The sequence below is a fragment of the Pleurodeles waltl genome, chromosome 5, assembly GCF_031143425.1.
Source record: "Pleurodeles waltl isolate 20211129_DDA chromosome 5, aPleWal1.hap1.20221129, whole genome shotgun sequence".
Taxonomy (NCBI): domain Eukaryota; kingdom Metazoa; phylum Chordata; class Amphibia; order Caudata; family Salamandridae; genus Pleurodeles; species Pleurodeles waltl.
This window is the reverse complement of record NC_090444.1, coordinates 443,069,681-443,088,590: the sequence shown is the minus strand read 5'-3', so window position 1 is coordinate 443,088,590 and position 18,910 is coordinate 443,069,681. Positions and strand designations below refer to the sequence as shown.

General features: G+C 39.4%; 1 protein-coding gene across 5 annotated transcripts in view; it reads right to left on the bottom strand.

Moving 5' to 3' along the window:
- The window catches only part of AFTPH (aftiphilin), a 206,125-nt gene that overhangs the window by 44,566 nt on the left and 142,649 nt on the right, over positions 1-18,910 (bottom strand). For 3 of the 5 annotated variants that reach the window (XM_069234247.1, XM_069234248.1, XM_069234249.1), the window contains 2 exons: positions 7,148-7,208; positions 5,591-5,674 (listed from right to left, as the gene is read on the bottom strand). In XM_069234247.1, the coding sequence (XP_069090348.1) occupies positions 5,591-5,674; positions 7,148-7,208 (145 nt within the window). The remainder of the gene's footprint in view (positions 1-5,590; positions 5,675-7,147; positions 7,209-18,910) is intronic. The other 2 variants (XM_069234250.1, XM_069234251.1) reach the window with 1 other exon arrangement.

Below are 18,910 nucleotides of genomic sequence, written 5' to 3'. Positions count from 1 at the left end.
TGTAGTAACGTTCTGCAGGATAGGCTACATGGAGCCACCTGTATGTGTTAAAACACTGACATGTAATTTCAATGTATAATTTATGACCTTCTTACAAATTAAGCAAACATAGTGCCAACATAAATGGATAAAAAACAAGCACGAACGTCATGGGGGAAAAAAAGTTGAATGGCTGGTCAGCAATTCCCCTATGTGTTAGTCTTAGAATACTGGGTATGACATCCTGCGAAGACCGATTCATCCCCCGAGAACACATTTAAGGGTAAAACAATATCACCGATGTTTACAGAAGTAAGCAACAAGCAACAGCAAAAGGCTCAGAAAATACCCGCCTCCAAAAGCGAAGAGACTAAAAAGCATATTTGATAAAATCATTAGATTTGCCATTAAGATATACATGCATTTTAAATTATGTTTCAATTTATATTTATTTTATCAATGTTGTACTCATATTAAAAGGACACAGATGAAAAAAGACAGTGTCTTGAATTATACAGTGCTTCAATAAAGTGCACTACAATTTTAAAGATGCTACTGCTCTCCTCAAAAACAGTATTTTATTAGTGGTGCTTTACCTCAGTCGTCAGGTACGACGCCACCTAACCACTTACCCACATCCCTATGTACAAGTCCTTATGGGCCCTGATTAATTAGGTAAAGACAAAGACTTGTTTTGGAACATTTAATGGGGCTGGGGTGTAAATGATTTTGGGTCAATTTCGATTCATAAGACGTGTACAATAAATTTGGATAACCCTGCTTCTATTACAAGTAAATGTATTACTATTTATCACACACAGCAGTAGATTTCAATAGTAAGAGAAAATTATATAGCCTATTCAAACAGCACCTTAATAGAGAAAAAGCGAGGATAGACACCCAAGACTGTGAAGCAAGCTTCAAACCAGCTAAAGTTTGAGAACATCCATGAACACGGCAAACTTCAACAACCACATGACTTTCCCACAAACAAGCCAGAAACACTTCAAGAGATGGAAACGAACTCTAAAAGAAAGCAACGTGGCCTTTCTAAACCTGGTACTTACTGGTATACTGGAACATATAAATATTTATTCACAAACCCCTAAAAATATAGGTCTGTTAATGAACTCAATTAACACAGTAAAGTAAATTATCAATCATGCCCTGTATGCATTGTCAATATTTTTAGCAGAAACTGATTTAACCCTGTAATGCACCCTACACTAATACTAGGCTTAAGAACACATCAAACTTTGCTTACATCTCTAATAATGATCTACCTGCTCTACTGCTTCGCGACTTTCTGAAATGAAACCTGAATAAAGTAGAATCAACTCGGATGAGTGCAGCTGAGGTAATATTAGCCTCGGACATGTCTTTGAAAAGCTGTTGTTGCACAGCTGCTGAAAACACGGGGTCATATTTATCTGTTATGTATTCTGCGATTAACAGTGTTTTGGTAAAAGTTACATTAAGGGTTTCAAAAGATGGCAAGTATTTGAAGCACATGGAAACTGAACTATAACTGAGAAATGTGAATGTGCCTAATTTTCCAATTCAGAAAAACAGTAGTTACATATACACTGTTTTTCTAGAGTTTGCAGATATTATCTAGCCAAATGGGTAGACTTTTAGTGTTTTACTTTCAACTAATAACATATTTTCATCAAAACTTAATAATTAAAGTACAGAGTGAAAGTTAATAAGTAAACTACTATTAAAAAGTACGATTTACTCACCGAACTGGTTCTTTTACTGTTAGGCCTACACCCCCTTCTCCTCCAGACTAATGGAACCACCTAAGTATACAGGCGGAACCTTTGTACAGCTTATAGTACAGGACTTATTTGGACCCCACTCTCACCAGCTTCCACTATCTGTTTCCCTTTCTCTCCTTCCATGCCAATGTTACAGATTATCAAACAGCCCTGCGTGGGAATTGAGAGTCGGCTGGTTGGATAACGTTTTCGTATCGTCACAAGAATCACTGTGTTAAGATATGTGTACTTATTACGACATTCCAGACCCATCCTCCACTTTAATGAGAACACGGCAAAGAATTTAAAAGCTGAAATGAGAAAGATAGCAAACCGGAAAGTGATAACATATTTTCTCGCACAATGGCCCTACAACTATAAATCTGTGTTTTTACGGTGATATCTTGCATACAGTGCTTACTGAAAGTATAAGGTCCAGGTGGCTACTTTGAAGATAAGGTCCACTGGAGTATATCGCCAGAAAGCCACTTACTGCATGAGAATGACATGGATTTGAGTAGGGACCATGATAGTTCCAAGAACTCTTGCAACAGCCAGAGTTGCAACAGGTTATTTTAGTATCCAAATGACGATTCATAAAAAAAGAAGCAAAAACTTTTTCATCAACAATTTTCAGAAAACAGAGGGGCAAGTACTTTGAACAATGTATCCTCAGAGACCTTTCTTCCTAGGAAAATAACTGCAGCTCACTTAATCTCTAAAGTGACTGCATCAACAAATGGGGGTTTTCCAGCCCACCTGTTTGCCGCCACTGTGCTGCTCTTTATTGACAACCAATAGTAGTCAGTCCTTCAGTTTAAACTGGACGACCACGGTGCGTAAAGCTTCCCGACTGAAGTACAGGCTCAAAATATCTAGGATTCATAAACTGATCCAGTTGAAGTCACTAACCTCAAAAGATTAGGGTTTCTTATTTAAAAACAACCTGATATATCAAATTCAAGAGAAGAGATTAGAGAGTATGGGCAATTTTTACAGCCAGTTTACTTTAGTCTCACAAAGAACTAAATGATGTTACAAAAAACGTTAGAAAAAATTACTCTGAGATGATGTTGAAGGCAGACAGGATGAGGAAATACCACTTGGTTATATGAAAAGCATAAAGATGAGAGTTGGCAGTTGTTGAGCACTACATAATTACTTCAGTCATTCATTGTTTCAAAAAGCTCATAGGCCAGAAGAGTTAAAAGACACAAAAGCAAACCTGATTTGGGTCCTCGAAGTAACAGTACCTGGGAGGGACCCCTTAAAATGATATCGGACCTTAGCTTCTTATAAGAGAAAAACATCATCTTCCTGAAATTCAATAGGACCCATCCCTCTTAAACAGGATCTGCAAGAGGCTACTCAGATTCCTAATTTTGTCAGGCAGGAAACAACGGATAGTACATGATCTAGTGTGCATGAACACCAGACTGGAATCTGTCAAAACGCAAAGACTCTGCATTTGCAAGAGATTTATTCCCACAACTAGATACACTTAACGGGCCTGGACGAGCTTTAAATGGCTACAACCAAGCTCCTTAGCAACAGAGCAATGGCTCAGCAATCAAGGACAAGAGTGTACCACTATGCTTCTTTGCTGAACCACAGCAAACGAGTCAGTTCACTTAAAACAGATTTTGTCCTGGGCCCTGAAAACACTATATAGAAGCCGATATAACTTACCTGGTTTTTACTTATTATGATTTTCACTGAGCATTATTTCACTATATAAATTTGGTAGTACATGGTTCCCAAAAGACGGTGCTACTCGCCCGATGACTTAACTCAGCCACTTAAAGATGGCAGCTGCTTTCCTCGTTGCTCACCAAGATGGCGCTCTCCGCCCTGTAGACTGCGAGTCCGTTCTTTATCTTTATTTCGCTTATTCAGCCACAGGTATTTGAACGCGACCTAGACGCATACACGCCCGTCCCGTTTTCTTTGTTTTTGGTCATATTTGTACGGCGTTTTGATTCCGTGCACTCTAAATAAGGTAAAGATAGGAGTACTCCCACTACCTGTATAATGATTTATTAATACGCGGAATCTTCCCTTATTTGACTTAGTTTCTAAGATTGGCTCTCATCGAATTTCGTAATAGAGCTTACTTTTCAGAAGGTGGTTTCTCTATTAAATTCCGTGAATGTCACCTGTTTTGTTTAATACGCCTAAATATAACTTGTATGTATTTCTTAACTTATTAATTATCTGTACCATAGCTGATACGATTGTTATAAACTTTCCAATATCCTCTATCATAGTTTTGAAAAGTTTAAAATGCCTCAACTGATAGATTATTGTTTCTCTACAGAAAATGACTATTTCAGTTTTCATCCCATATATGTTTGCCTTACTTCTCGTGGTATATGTTTGATAATATTTCAGTATTCTCTTATTACTATTTCTCACTTTCAAGCACTGGCTTATTTAGGGACATTTTCTGATTTCTCTGGTTTAGGGTACACTGGATGCAATCGCGGATTTTCTCTCTTTCAAAAATCTTTTTCCTTAACATCACCATTTTTTCTAACATCACAACCTTTGGGAGCACGAATGACATATCACTGTTTGCTTTCCTGATTCTTATGGACTTCCAAAGCTTTGAGTCCTTTCCTAATCACCTATTAATTTCTAATCATGCAATAGGTCTAAATAAAATCTTCTCATTTTGGATTATCACATCCGAATTTATTTTTGCACGGGACTTTCCCTTTGCTCACTTTTTTGATGGTGCTTTTGATGGTATCTTACCCTTTTATATGATCAACTCTATTTGAAAATTTTATTTTTCTATTTATTTTCAGCCTTGAGAAAGCCCCGGCTTATATATAGCCAGAAGGGGCGAAACACGTGTTGGCTGATCCTCTCTTTTTCTCTTGTCATCGCTTTTGGACCTTGGATTCTGCATTTTGTTTTATAAATAAGTGACTCTTTGAATATTTGGAACTACAACGCCTGTACAACAATGAAATAATTTTTTTACCTTTACAAATTCAAGAACCTCTTGAGTGGGACTTCACCTTCTATTTATTTATACTATACAAGCCCACGTGCTATAGGCGGCATGCTGTGCAAGAGGAAGTGCAGAAACATAGCGAAGAATTCTGTTAAAATGAAAGAATATTTGGTTTCCAAAAAGGCACTGAGCAAACTGAACTAAATTCCAGGCTCACAGAGCCATTTTGTTTTAGATTCACGTGAGCGGAGAGAAACCACTTCGACATGTATGGGAGCCAGGCATATGGTTGTGCATGCATTTGAACCTTCACAACAAATCTTTATATGATATGCTCCTGCCTGTTTCAATACAGAAATAATGGCCAATACTGTGAAGGAAGAGGGGCTGGGATGCAGAAAGAAGTGTGTACATGTCTCAAACGTTACTGCAATTCGGTGACTGAGGGCAATGCTTTATCAGTTTCTGGTATTCCCAAAAATGAACAGAGAGTGAAATCACTAATACCTGTTTAATTAATGGTGTAGCTTTTTCAACGAACAACTGATTTTTATTAAAAATAAAACCCACTTTTCATTCAACTAAGAAAACGATTGTAATAACCTTTGTGGGTTATTATAAAATATTAAACTTTGATATTATCATCAGTCACTTAAAAGGGACCAATCTGGCATTTCAGTTCTACAACTCGAGTTCTTAGCTGTTCTATGTTAACAGTAGCCCAACCTATTCAAACCATTTCATTTCCCTCTGTATTAGGGAAGTCAACAAGGATACAAGATAATTAAATAAAAGGAAATTACTTGTTTATAGGAAAGTCACATGATGCAATCAACCTTTTCCGAAAGTTGCTAGAGAAGTGCAGTTGTGGTTCGAACACTCTGCTGACCTGGGATTGTGGTGGTGCTGCTAGAGCTACTGTCATCCACGGGCCCAAAGAAATCAAGGTTCAGGAGAGTGGAACCTCCACTAGCTTGAAATTCAGTGACCATGTTGGTAGGCAGCCATACAGAAGGTAAACCAAGGGAGGGACATACATGTAAAATGGGGCAAGATACATTTAGACATGCAAGTTACCATAAGTACACAAGACAATTAAAAAAGAAAAAACAACACCACCATAATGTTCGTAGTACAAGTTTTCAACCCCCCAAAAGGTGCTAATTTAATAACTATACATATTCTCATGTACAAGTCAGTAATTTAACAAATACTGATTTTACTTAGGAACATGTATTATTGAAAATGAAGTACCAGAAAAAGAAAAGAAAAACACCCCTTGCACTATTAAAGGGAAACAATAATGTGTACAGGAAAGCACAATGATTTCGTTTTGAGTGACTCACACGAGACAGTCTATTAGAATCCATGGAAAGTATTTGACTGTTTCAGCACTAAAATTAATTTCTAATAACCACTCTGGTTATGATCTTTCACATAATGGGCTATGCTTCCCTGTGCTCACAACGCGAAATGTCACGAAGGACTGTTCCCTTTAATATGCAAATGGGAATTAGGAGGAGAATACAATTAGGGAGGATACTTATAAAACAAAAAGCAAGGAAGTCACCAGACATAAGAAAATATAGTTCTATACAGGCTTTGCTTCCCTTTATCACAGTATGAAGTGCTTAGTTATTATGTAAATGAAAAATGAAAAATAGTATTGGAAGTTAACCCATGACATGCAGTGATGTCGGTCTAGATTTTAAATGTTTTTAAAGAAACAGCTTATGCCATTATTAACTATTCAATAACCACAGCAGAGCCTACTGTCTGCAAACGTCCTTACATCCAATACTAATTAGAGTTGTAAATTATGTCGTTGCTTTTCATTTTTTTTGTGTCTCAGACAACAATGCTAAAACTATATTTTATAATAATACTCATTTGCCCACTTCCCATATTGTTTAAACCAGCCATATGCAACATGTTTGCGGTTATGCATAAGTTAAAATGCCAGGGGCAATAATAGGGAGGCCTATATTAATATGTAAGGTAATGTGTTAAAACATACATCTGACAATCTTGAGTTCGCAACTGCTTTGACGGCATTAATATTTTGGATAATTTTGACTTTAGCTGTTTTGCCTTGTGAACAAACACAGAAACCATGAAGCGAAATACACAGCCTTAGCTGCTCCAGCAGATCCAATGTCAAAATTACAAAGCTCCTCCTTCAAATCTCAAAACATTTGTTTTTTACAGCTATCACCAGACAACAATGTTCTGATATATTAACAGTCTGAACATTCATTTAATGTAATATTTCCATGATACTATTTCAAGATAGCAGCTGCACTCACATTAACACACTTTGCAAATACATGAGAAAAGCAAAGTAGGCAGAAAGTAAGTATAAAAAATGAAAGTCACAAGAGAGAAGTTTGTCTGAACTTGAACGTTTTCTTAGTTCTGGAGCTAAAGGCTTAATGAAGAGACATACCATCTAAAGGGTTAGTAAGGCCACTGGTACTCCAGTCAAACTGGACAGGTGGAAGTGATTCCTAGAAGAGAGAAAAGAGATATCCTTTTTGAGGTACAATTTTAACTTATAAAATGTGCCACGGTCTGCAATTCAAGTCTTTACAGAACAGCGCAGAAACTGTAAACTAGAAACTACTTACCTGAATTCTTTTAATTCTGAGAACATTGTTACTCGTAGTTCCACAATCTTATTTTCCCAATGTGGAATCAATTGAAGATGGAATTAGCTGAAATACTTTGTTTGTCACCTTTTGTACGCTTCCATGATCAGGATGACCCACATTCCCTGTTCAACGCCTTTACATTTACAACTGTTGTACAAAGAAGGAAGTGTGCAGTAGCCTCACAACAGCCTTTTAGGACTGTTTATCTAAACAATGACAACAATACATTCTGTACCAATTTGAATATTTGAAATCCCTGCAAGGAGCTCTCTTATTTCACAAATAAAGCTAAGACATTGGGCTATTCAATCTCATTTCAGGAGACTCTCAAACTGACAGTTACAAACAGGCATATTCGTTGCAAAGATAATCAAAAATAGGTAAAGGCTATCTTTCAAGACAAAACAGACATTGCTGCTCTGAATCAAGAAACTGCACCCACTGTACTCCACCATGAATTCGACCAGAAACTCCATAACATTTCTTTAAAAAAGTAAAAAGGCAGTTATTAGTACCACTTTCTAATCAGTGAAAGACCTACCAATGAGATGAAGTATACAGCCATACTACACAAAGCTAAAATTCTATTTTTCCATCAGCAAAATCATCTACTTCATCGAAAAATACCCAAGGTGTTAGTTTCGACCACTGTAATATGCTGCAAGGTTGGAAATTAGCTGCACATCTGGAGACCCGGAGCCATGAACTAGAGTGGGTTTTTGCTGCTGTGCCTTACTTTTCACATACTTTAGTACCGATTAAAGCAGCTGCATTGCCATGCTCAGATCACAGTGTTTATGGATGTGCATTGCTGTTTGATTCTTCCATTGCTCCCTTTATCACTTTTGTATGGCAGAACATGGTTGAGTGAGTGCAGAATTAATTTGGGAACTACGGGGGCAAGAAATAATGGATGGCAGATAAAGCACGGCTGGATATACAAAGAACATCCATGTTTTGCCATATTAACTATTCAATAACCACGTAAGTCTATTGTCTATAAACTTATATGCTTGAATTCAATATTAATTAGATTTTTAAATTATTTTGTTGCTTTTAAGTTTTTTGCCTGAGAAAACAATACTGAAAAGGAAAATGTTACTTACCAAGTAGACATCTGGTCGTGGCATGTGGTGCAGTAGATTCACATACTTTGCATAAGCCCGCCATCTAGTGTTGGGCTCGGAGTGGTACAAGTTGTTTTTCTTCGAAGAAGGTTTTCGAGTCACAAGATTGAGTGACTCCTCCTCTCGGTGACACTGAGCATGTGCATTGAGTCCTTTGTTAGATTGTTTGCCAGCAGGCGGGTGAAGTGAAGAGTGTGTATATGTCTAAATAGATATAAGAAATGAGATGTCAATGCAATGTATAGACGTATTTACAATATATGGTACTGCAACAGCTTCAGGCTCCCGGGGGGAGGGAGGGCGCATGTGAATTTGCAGCACTACATGCCATGAACAGATGTCTACTGGGTAGGTAACATTTTCAATTTTACGGCATGTGTAGCTGTAGATACACATGCTTTGCATAGACTGTAAAGCAGTCTCCTTCAAATAAGCAGTGGTCAGCCTGTAGGAGTTGGAGTAGATTGAAATAATATCCTAAGTGCTGCCTGTCCAACATTCACTTGTTGGCGAGCTAACACATCTACACAGTAGTGTTTAGTAAATGTGTGTGGTATAGACCATGTAGCAGCTTTACATATGTCTGCCATTGGTATGTTGACTAAGAATGCCATTGAAGCTCCTTCTTTCGTAGTGGAATGAGCTTTGGGAGCTACTGGTAACTGTTTTGTACCTTTAAGATAACAAGTCTGAATACATTTCACTAGGAATCTGGCTAATCCATTTTTGAGATAGGATTATCGTTGTGAGGTTCTGAAAATGCTACAAAAAGTTGTTTTGACTTTCTAAAATCTTTTGTTCTGTCTATATAGTACGAGAGCTCTTTTAACATGAAGTGTGTGTAGGGCTCTTTCAGCAACTGAATCTGTACGTAGAAAGAAGACTAGCAAATCCACTGAATGATTAATATGAAAAGGTGAAATTACCTTTGGTAGGAATTTTGGATTTGTCCTAAGAACTAATTTGTCTTTATTAATCTGAAAGAATGGTTACTCTAAAGTGAAAGCTTGAATTTAACTAACTCTTCTTAACGAAGTTATTGCTACTAAAAAAGTAACCTTCCATGATAAGAATTGTAGGGTACAGGAATGCATGGGTTCAAAAGGTGGGCCCGAACGTCTTGCGAGTATAATGTTTAAATTTCATGCAGGAGCTGGAGGAACTCTAGGTGGGATTACTCTTTTAAGTCCCTCCATAAAAGCTTTTATACCTGGAATTCTAAATAGGGAAATATGTTGTCTGTTTTGAAGATAAGCTGCTATAGCTGCTAGATAAAGCTTAATAGAGGGATAAAACAGATTCGCTTTCTCTAAGTGTAACAAATAGGATACAGTATCTTGTACTAAAAGCTTAAGTAGATCAATATTTTTGGTTTGACAATAGTACACAACACGTTTCCATTTAGCAGCATAACATTGTCGAGCTAGCTGTGGGTCTGTGTGCCTCCTTTAGAATATCCATACATTCAGATGGAAGTTGTAGGTAATAAGACTCTAGGACTTCAGGAGCCATATTGCTATATTGAGTGTGCTGGGATTTGGGTGTCTGATTTGACCTGTGTTTTGGGTCAACAAATCTGGTTTGTTTGGGAGCTTGTGATGAGGTACCACAGATCGATCCAGCAGTGTTGTGTACCAATGTTGACGTGCCCATGTGGAAGCTATGAGAATCGAGGTGAGTGAGGTTTGTCTCATCTTCTTTACCAGAAATGGAATGAGTGGGAGAGGCGGAAAAGCATAAGAATATATCCCTGAGTAGTTCATCCACAGAGCATTGCCCTTGGATTGTGGTTGTGGGTACCTGGATGTGAAGCTTTGGTATTTTGAGTTTTATTTTGTGGCAAATAGGTCTATGTCTGGACTCCCCACATTTGAAAATCTTTCTGAATACCTTGCGGGTGCTTTTTCCATTTGTGGACTCGCTGCTGCATCCTGCTAACAGGTCCGCTAGTGGACTGTCCATCCCTGGGAGATACTCTGCCACTATTTGAATGTGATTGCGAATCGCCCATCTCCGAATTGACAGGGCTAAAAGGGATAATTGGGATGAGTGTGCCCTCCCCCCCCGTTTTGCAGACAATACATTGTTGTCATATTGTCTGTGCATATTAACACTACTTTGTGTGCAATTTGTGTATGAAAAGCTTTGAGTGCTAGGAATACTACTAGTAATTCCAAGTAATTTACGTAGTAAGTCTGTTGTTTGGAGTTCCATTCCCCTTGCATAGTGAGATTGTTAAGATAAGCTGTCTGTGATGCATCTGTTGTGATGGTGGTGGTGGTCTGAGGCGCAGGGTCCTGAAAGGGCCAACCTTTTGATAGACTGGTGTGATTCCATCATTGGAGAGAGCAGTAAGTCTGATGGTCCAACAACACTAGATCCTGAAGTTGACCCTTTGACAGAGACCACTGTTGTGAGAGGCACTGCCGCAGTGGTCGCATGTGGAGTCTTGCATTTGGACTATGGCTATACATGAAGCCATCATTCCTAATATCTTCATTACTAACTTGACTGTATGAGTGTGGTTGTGTTGTAGTTGAGATATTACGTTTTGAAGGTCCTGAATCCTTACGGGGTTTGGGTATGCTAATCCTGTCTGAGTGTTTAGAATTGCTCCGAAATAGGGCTGTATTTGTAATGGTTGTAGGGTTATTTGAGGTAATTGATTGTGAATCCCAAACTGTGTAGGAGATCTATTATATACGGAGTGTGTTATTGACAGACTTGGCTTGTACGGCCTTTACTAGCCAGTCGTCTAGATATGGGAAGACATGTATGTGTTGTCTTCTGAGGAATGATGCAACTACCGCTAAACATTTGGTAAACACGCTTGGTGCTGTTGTTACTCTGAATGGTAGTACTTTGAATTGGTAGTGTTTTCCCGCAATGACAATTCTTAGGTATTTGCGATGTGCTAAATGTATGGGAACGTGGAAATATGCATCCTTTTTGTAATAAGGGCATGACATCTTGTAGAGTGACCATATGAAAGAGTTCAAAAAGAATGTACAGATTGAGGGGACTGAGATCTAGAATTGGCAATAATGTGACGTCTTTTTGGGTATTCAGAAGTATAGTGAATGTACTCCTGATCTCTTCTGCGATATAGATCCTTACTGTATGGCTCCTTTGAGTAGTAGTGATTGTATCTCCTCATTCAGTAGACTGAGATGGTCCTGAGTAAGTCTGTGTGAACGAAGGGGAATATTTGGTGGAACAGTAATAGATCCAGACAATAACCATGTTGGATAATTGACAGAACCCCTTGGTCTGTACTCATGTCTTGCCATTGTGGACAGAAATCTACCAGTCTTCCTCCAACAGGAGATGTGTGGGCTGCGGGGATGGTGAGTGAGTCACTGTTTAGTTGTAGTAGAGAAACCTCTGGAAGTGGATGGTTTGCCTCTTTCTCTATTATTGGATGCTCTGTAGGAATCTTGGAATGAACCTTTCGTATAAAATTGTGAGGTCTGTTTTTGCTGGGAATTGAATGTTGTTTCTGTGGCTGCTGGTTTGAAGCCACCTCTAAATTGCGGCCTACAAAAGCTCCCTCTAGCAGGTGTAGTGTGTAATGCACCCATCTCAGAATCTTTCTTCAGCTTTTCTATAGATGTGTCCACTTCCTGGCCAAACAGATGTTCCTTTTCAAAGGGCATGCTTAAGTCAGCCTGTTGTATCTCAGGTTTGAAACATGAACATTTTAACCAAGCAGGTCTTCTGATGACTACACTGGTGTTTATGTCTCTAGCTGCGGTGTCAGCCGCAACTGTAGTGCATTTAATAGCGTTATGGGAAATTGCCTGTTCCTCTGTAACCAGTTGCTGCCCCCACTTCTGATGCTCTGGTGGAAAGTATTACATCAATTCTTCCATCTCGTCCCGTGAGTACTGTTGTATCTAGCTAAAAGAGCTTGAGAGTTAGCTCTTCTCCAATGGTTTGCCGTTAGTGAGGCTACCCTTTTTCCTGCAGCATCTAGCTCTTTGCTTTCCTTATCTGGAGAAGGAGAATCCCCTGTTGAAAGGCTGTTAGCCCTCTTCCTTGCTGCACTAACCACTATTGAATCCGGTGGTAACTGAGTCCTCTTATGAAAACTGGGTATAAGAGAGCCAGTTTATATTTTTTAATCTTCTCTAGGAGTGATAATTCTGGCCTTCACTGGTTCCTTAAAAATATCGGATGAGTGCCTACGCATCAAAGGTAGCATTGGGAGGCATTGATATTCCTTTTGTGTGGACGTTAATGTATTAGAAAGGAAATCCTCCTTTTAATGGGTCTGTGTGCATCTGCACATTATGGTATGTAGCTGCTCTTGCTATGACCTGATTGTATGCTGTAGTGTCTTCTGGTGGAGAAGGTCTAGCAGGGTACAAGTCTGGATCATTTGAGGTAAGAGTAAGGTCATGTAGATCCCATGGATCAGTATTTTGCTGAATATCACTAAGATCATCCCTGTGTGGTAATGTTGAGGATGTCTGTGGTGAGAATTGCATCTCATATGTGGGTGATGGTGGTGGTGTGGAAGGAAGAAGAAGAGGAGGAGGAGAATGTGGTGGTGAAGGCTGTTTTTGCTGTTAAGCCTTTTCTCTCTCTCTTTGTCCTTTGAGATCTTTTTTGGTGGAGGTCCAGCATCTAAGGCCCCCTGAAAAGTTAATTTCATTTTAATAGTCACTCGGGGACAAGAAATTATTCTTCCTGAGCCCTTTTGAATTTGTAATTCGCGCTGTCTGGTGCCCATGACCTCTAAAATTGGTTGCATGTCCAAGGATTCTTGTGTGAAAGTAGTAGGTTTACTACTTGTAGCTTTAGGCCCCGAAGGTTTAGTCACTGAGTGTTTTTCTCGAACCGAAAGTGTCCGCTCCGAAATGGATAAATGTTTCTTTGGATCCAAAATTGATGTCTCTACTTTTTGGCTTGGTACCGAGACAGCTGAAACAGTCTGTTTTGTTGGTGCCAAATGCACTTTGGTCTTTATTCTCAATGCAGAGCCCAAAGGTGGTCATCCGAACTTGTTTTTTGGATTGGCAGTGGAGGTCCGAGAACCAGTGCTGGAGACTTTTTTTTATGTCTTCGGGTGGTGTGACGGTGCAGGTGTACCCACGTACTGCAACGGAGATATGGAGTGGCTGTCCGCATCGGAGTCATGTTCAAAATCCAAGTCTCTGACGGAAAGCACCATACTTTTTACTCCTGTGTGTGTTCCTCACCAAGAATATCTGGTGTATTTTCTGTGGACTTGGACGCAATTTCCAGATGAAGAGCTCTTCAGTCCCAGAGAGTCTTCTTAGATCTAAATTATCTGCAGGTATCGTAAGTCTCCTCTTGATAGTTGGGAGATAAACAGAGGTTACACACCAAATGCTGGTCGGTGTATGGGAAGTTGGCATGACACTGAGGACAGAATCGAAATGGACTTCGTTCCAACAGCCCGACATTGAATTAGGCCGTAAAAGGGCTAGCCCCGTTGTAAGGTTGGAACATTCGACCCCACCGGTTTAATCGACTACTGATAGAAAACGTGATGGAGACAATACCAACAGTATTATAGAAAAATAGAATACGTTCAGAAGGCCCGAACCAAAATCCACTGGAGCGAGAGGGAACACGTCCAAACCCGACAGCGGAAAGAAAAAATCTAAACAAAGGACTCAATACCCATGCACAGTATCACAGAGAGGAGGAGCCACTCAATCTCATGACTCGAAAACCTTCTTAGAAGAAAAACAACTTGTAACACTCCAAGCCCAACGCCAGTTGGCGGACTTATGCAAAAGCATGTGTACCTACAGCTACACATGACATCAAACGATATTTTGTAATATTAGTTGTTTGCCCACTTCCCATATAGTTTAAACCAAGCCTATGCACAATGTTTGTAGCTATCTGTAGGTTAAATGCCAGAGGTAATTATAGAGACGATTATAATAATATGTAAGGTGATGTGTTAAAACATTCATCTAAAATAATATTGACTACATAACTGTTATTGTTTTTTGTGAGGGGCTGAAGGATACTGGTGAGGCTGGGGAGGGTACTGCTTAGGGTGAGAAGGGAGTTGGTGGGAATATAAGCAGGGTGTTGGTGAGGACAAAAGGTCACTAGTAAGGGTGTCAAGATGTTGGCAAAGGCAACAAGATATTGAGGAGGATGTACAGGATACTGGTTAGATCTTACAGTGCTGTAAGCCAGGGTACTGATGAGAGAAAGAATGGTACTGCTGAGGGTGAGTAGGGTGGTGGCAAGTGTAGGCCAGGCAGTTGTGAAGGGAAGCAGACTATTGTTCAGGAAGAGCTGAGTGTTGTGTTTAGGGAAGCAGGATACTGGGTTTGGACTGGCAAGGTATTGGTGAAGGTGTGAGAATGGGTGTGATAATGGTGAGCTGATCATCATCAAGTGTGTGCAGTAAAGGCACAAATGTGTTTGTACAAGGTTTATATTAGGTTAAACATGTCTTACCGTGTACAGAGTCTAGGGGACAGAGTGAAGAATGGTTGTGGATCAGAAGTTATGGGTAAAAGCAACCCCCAGGCACAGTGCTAATTGTTTAATCTAATAACACTGTTGGCCCCATAATGTGATGCAGACTCTACAAATGTCAAGCGGATGGAGCCTAACTCTCTATTAATAATAAGAATTCAATTTCTAAAATGGTCTAATATGCAGGCATTAGGAGATGATAATGCAATCACTGGTAATGCTGGTCTAAGGTGAAAAGACCACTATCACACTGTAGACAAAGTACAGTCTAGGAGAGTCACAGACAAGACCAAATATAAGTGTTGATGTCTATCAACAAATGAAACACCCCAGAATTTGGCAAAGATGGGCAGGATACAGAGGTATCTCCTTTGGGCCCATCCAAACCTCTACATCTGGTTTGTATAATGAGATTAGAACATATGGAATGTCCTGCCCCTGATGCAACACACAGCCCTACGCTCTTTAGGACTCAAACTTCACAGGCCAGTCATGGGGACGGGGTGGGTATTTGTATGTGTCGATTTTATGATATTGTTTTCATTTTGCACCATGTTGTTGGTATCCTTTTGGTCACCATGGCCAGATCATTCTGGGAAAAGGTAATAAAATGTGTCTTAAAAATGGCGTGCATGCCCACTTTCCCCACCCTAACAAAATAAAACAAAACAATGCATATTTAAACATTGGAGGATACTGATTTCCAAAGATGAGAAATTGACATTCTTGCATTCAAAAGCGGCACCAGTAATCAGAAGGCACATTCGCGACATAGAAGAAGACAAGCATCTGCAATGCAATAGGTCTCGCGTTTGCTTGAGTTAGAGCTATTAGCATTGTAAATTCATAACTGGACTTTTCTTGCCACATAAACTGGTCAGCCCTGCCTCATAATTTCGTTTTTTCCTGTCATATAATTCCAGTGCCACTGCATATAGCTGAAGCACTTCCATTCATCTTCTTCCTTATCTGTAGCGAAAAATTACAATGTTGCCATTTAGCAACCTAATTTAAATCTGCCATGATAATTCCAATAGAATTCTACTTTCATTACACCACCATCAGTGTTGCTAGCTGGCTAACACAATGCTCCCAAAAAAGACACAAGCCAGCCATAGAGGAGTAACGAGAGAAACAAATTAGAAGGGTCACCCACACATATCAACAGTGTTCAAACAGTCATAGTGTAAGAGTGTTAAGTTGGCCTGAGTTATGGTCATAATTGTGATAAAGGTTTATCTGATGATAGTTTATGTTCTAATAATCTCTTTTTATCAGAAATAAACTTTCGGCATTAGACTGTAATGCTCAAAACAGCCCCTAAAGGGCGCCATAACAGAAATATAATTTGTAAGAAACAGTCATGTAACCATATTGTTAGCCCTAACAGAGGATAACCCCACGAAAAAATAAAGGACAATGTAATGCAGTGTAGCCATATACTTATCACCAAAAGGGCATTTTTAGAGCTAGCAGGTCTACTGCAATGATATTACAAACAAGGCCTTCAAAACACAATTTCTCCCAGCTGTAAAACAAAAGTTGTAGTTGTGAGAAAGCTTAAAAGACACTGAATGGTGGGCAGGTTTATTATTTTGGGGTCCCCACTTACCTAGTGTGGGGACACATAGATGATGTAGACAGAAAGAGCATTTTGAAGGTGGTCCCCATTTTCCTAGGACCTACACAGGCTGAGTTATGAGCAAAAATATTTTGTAAATGTAATGCACTGCAAAGCATCATGGGGTGAGTTTTCGTACCACCAATATTAGTGAGTTGGCTGCAATGTTCAGAACAGCCCCTAGAGGACCCCACAATTAAAATAGCATTTGCAAGAAACATGGTCATGTAACTGTATAGATAGCCTCTAGAGGGGCATAACCATACAATAAATGGCCGAAAGTAATGCAGTGCAACCATATATTTACCCCTTAGAGGGCATAATACATTACACAGTCAGGGCTAACAGGTCTATAGCAATGATATTACAAAGAAGCCCCTTAAAACACAACCTACTCTCATCTGTAAAACAGAAAAAAACAAAAGTTCCAGCCATGAGAAAGGTTAAACAGACACTGAATGGTGGGAGAGGTTATTATTTTGGGGTCCACATTAACTTGGTTTGGGGACCCATATAATGTAGACAGAAAGTGCACATTGATGTGAATGTTTTGGAGCTGGCCCCATTGTCCTGGGACCATCACAGGCAGAGTTATAAGCAAAAACGTTTTGTAAAAGCAATGCCCTGCAAAGCATTATGGGACAAGTTTCCATGCCACAAATATTTAAATATATTGATATGACTGTAGTGCTTAGAACAGCCCCTAGAAGACCCCTCAATGAAAATAGCATTTGTAAGAAACATGATCATGTAACTGTAGAGTTATTCCCTAGAGGGCATAACCACCAAACAAATGGCAGAAATTAATGCAAAGCTACCCTATATTTAGCCCCAGGAGGGCATAGTACATTACACATATTCAGGGCTAACAGACTTATAACAAAAATATTAGAAAGCAAGCCCTTATAACACAACCTACTCTCAGCTGTAAAGCAAAAGTTACAGCCATGAGAAAGGTTAAACAGACATTGAATGGTGGGAGGGGTTATTATTTTGGGGTACCCACTAACCTACTGTGGGGACCCAAAGATGATGTAGACAAAAAGAGCATGTTGTTGTAAATGTTTTGGTGTTGACCCCATTGTCCTGGGACCACCACAGGCTGAGTTATGAGCAAAAATGTTTGAAAAATAATGCTTACAAAGCATTATGGGACAAGTTTCCCAAGAGCAGTGAATATCATAGTATCCGTTTTCGTGCTGTGCTGGGAGAGCCTCTTTCACTTTGAGGATTTCTGTTTTAGGAAAGTACTCACCAATTTGAAGTGCTGTAAGGGGCGAGCCACAAGAAATGACTCTGATTAGGTAACTGTGAATAATATGACTAGCACTCCAATACTGCTGAGATCGAGTTCACGCTGTTGTGCCTGTTAGTTAGTGTTGCGAGCGCCAAGGCTGCCATGCAGCACGAATGGGAGAGACAAAATAAATAGTTCTCCCACGCAGAAGTATATCGGCAATCGTGCAATAATCCATGTAAGTGGGGGTAGTCTGCAAGGAGTGCCAAAAACAGCCTCAGGGCGGGACAAACGTAAAGCAATTACCAAAGACATCAAGTGAATTTTGAAAGGCAAGCCCATGAACGAGTTAAAGTGATGGGCGTGAGGTGGGCGTAGTTAAAAGTCCACAATACTTATAACAGGTCAAAGTGCTTGTGCGCTCGACCTAAACAACAAGGCCATACTTTATATCATCTATAGGCTGAAGCATATCATTCACGTAGTTTTTAAAATGGCAAGTATTCCTCCAAAGTCTTAGACCTGGGTCAAAGTATACCTTGGGAGCAGTGATCCCAAACTAACTGCAACAGTTCCAGCACTGTATATTTGATGACCTGCCCCTGCTCATCAAAATATGAAGATATGACCCCCCCCATATCAAATAAAGACCAGAATACATAAACATAAATTCAGTGTACTATGTGCTAATCTTACTACTGTGTTTATGCACTGCACTAGTGAAATCTCTCACAGCAAATGATGGATGATCCAGAAATGGTTGACCAATAAATAAAAATCAGCTAAACCTAAAACAGAAATTTCTGTACAAAGAACAAAAATAATTTTTTAGATTGGCCACACACAACGTCAGGCTAAAAATGAGGTGGATAAAGCATCTATATTTATTTCAATAAAACCTTTCAGAAGGTGCCAATAAGCTAGTCCAAATGGAACTTTAAAATGTATGCTGGATTTAAATACAATCTAAGTTCTTGTTACCTATGCATCCTTTTCACAGCAGACAGCAAGCAATGAAGTAGCATCTCCACTAGAGTTCTCCCAATTCACTAATAAACGTTATGGTCCCACAATGTCCTTTTGGTATTGCTTTTCCAGA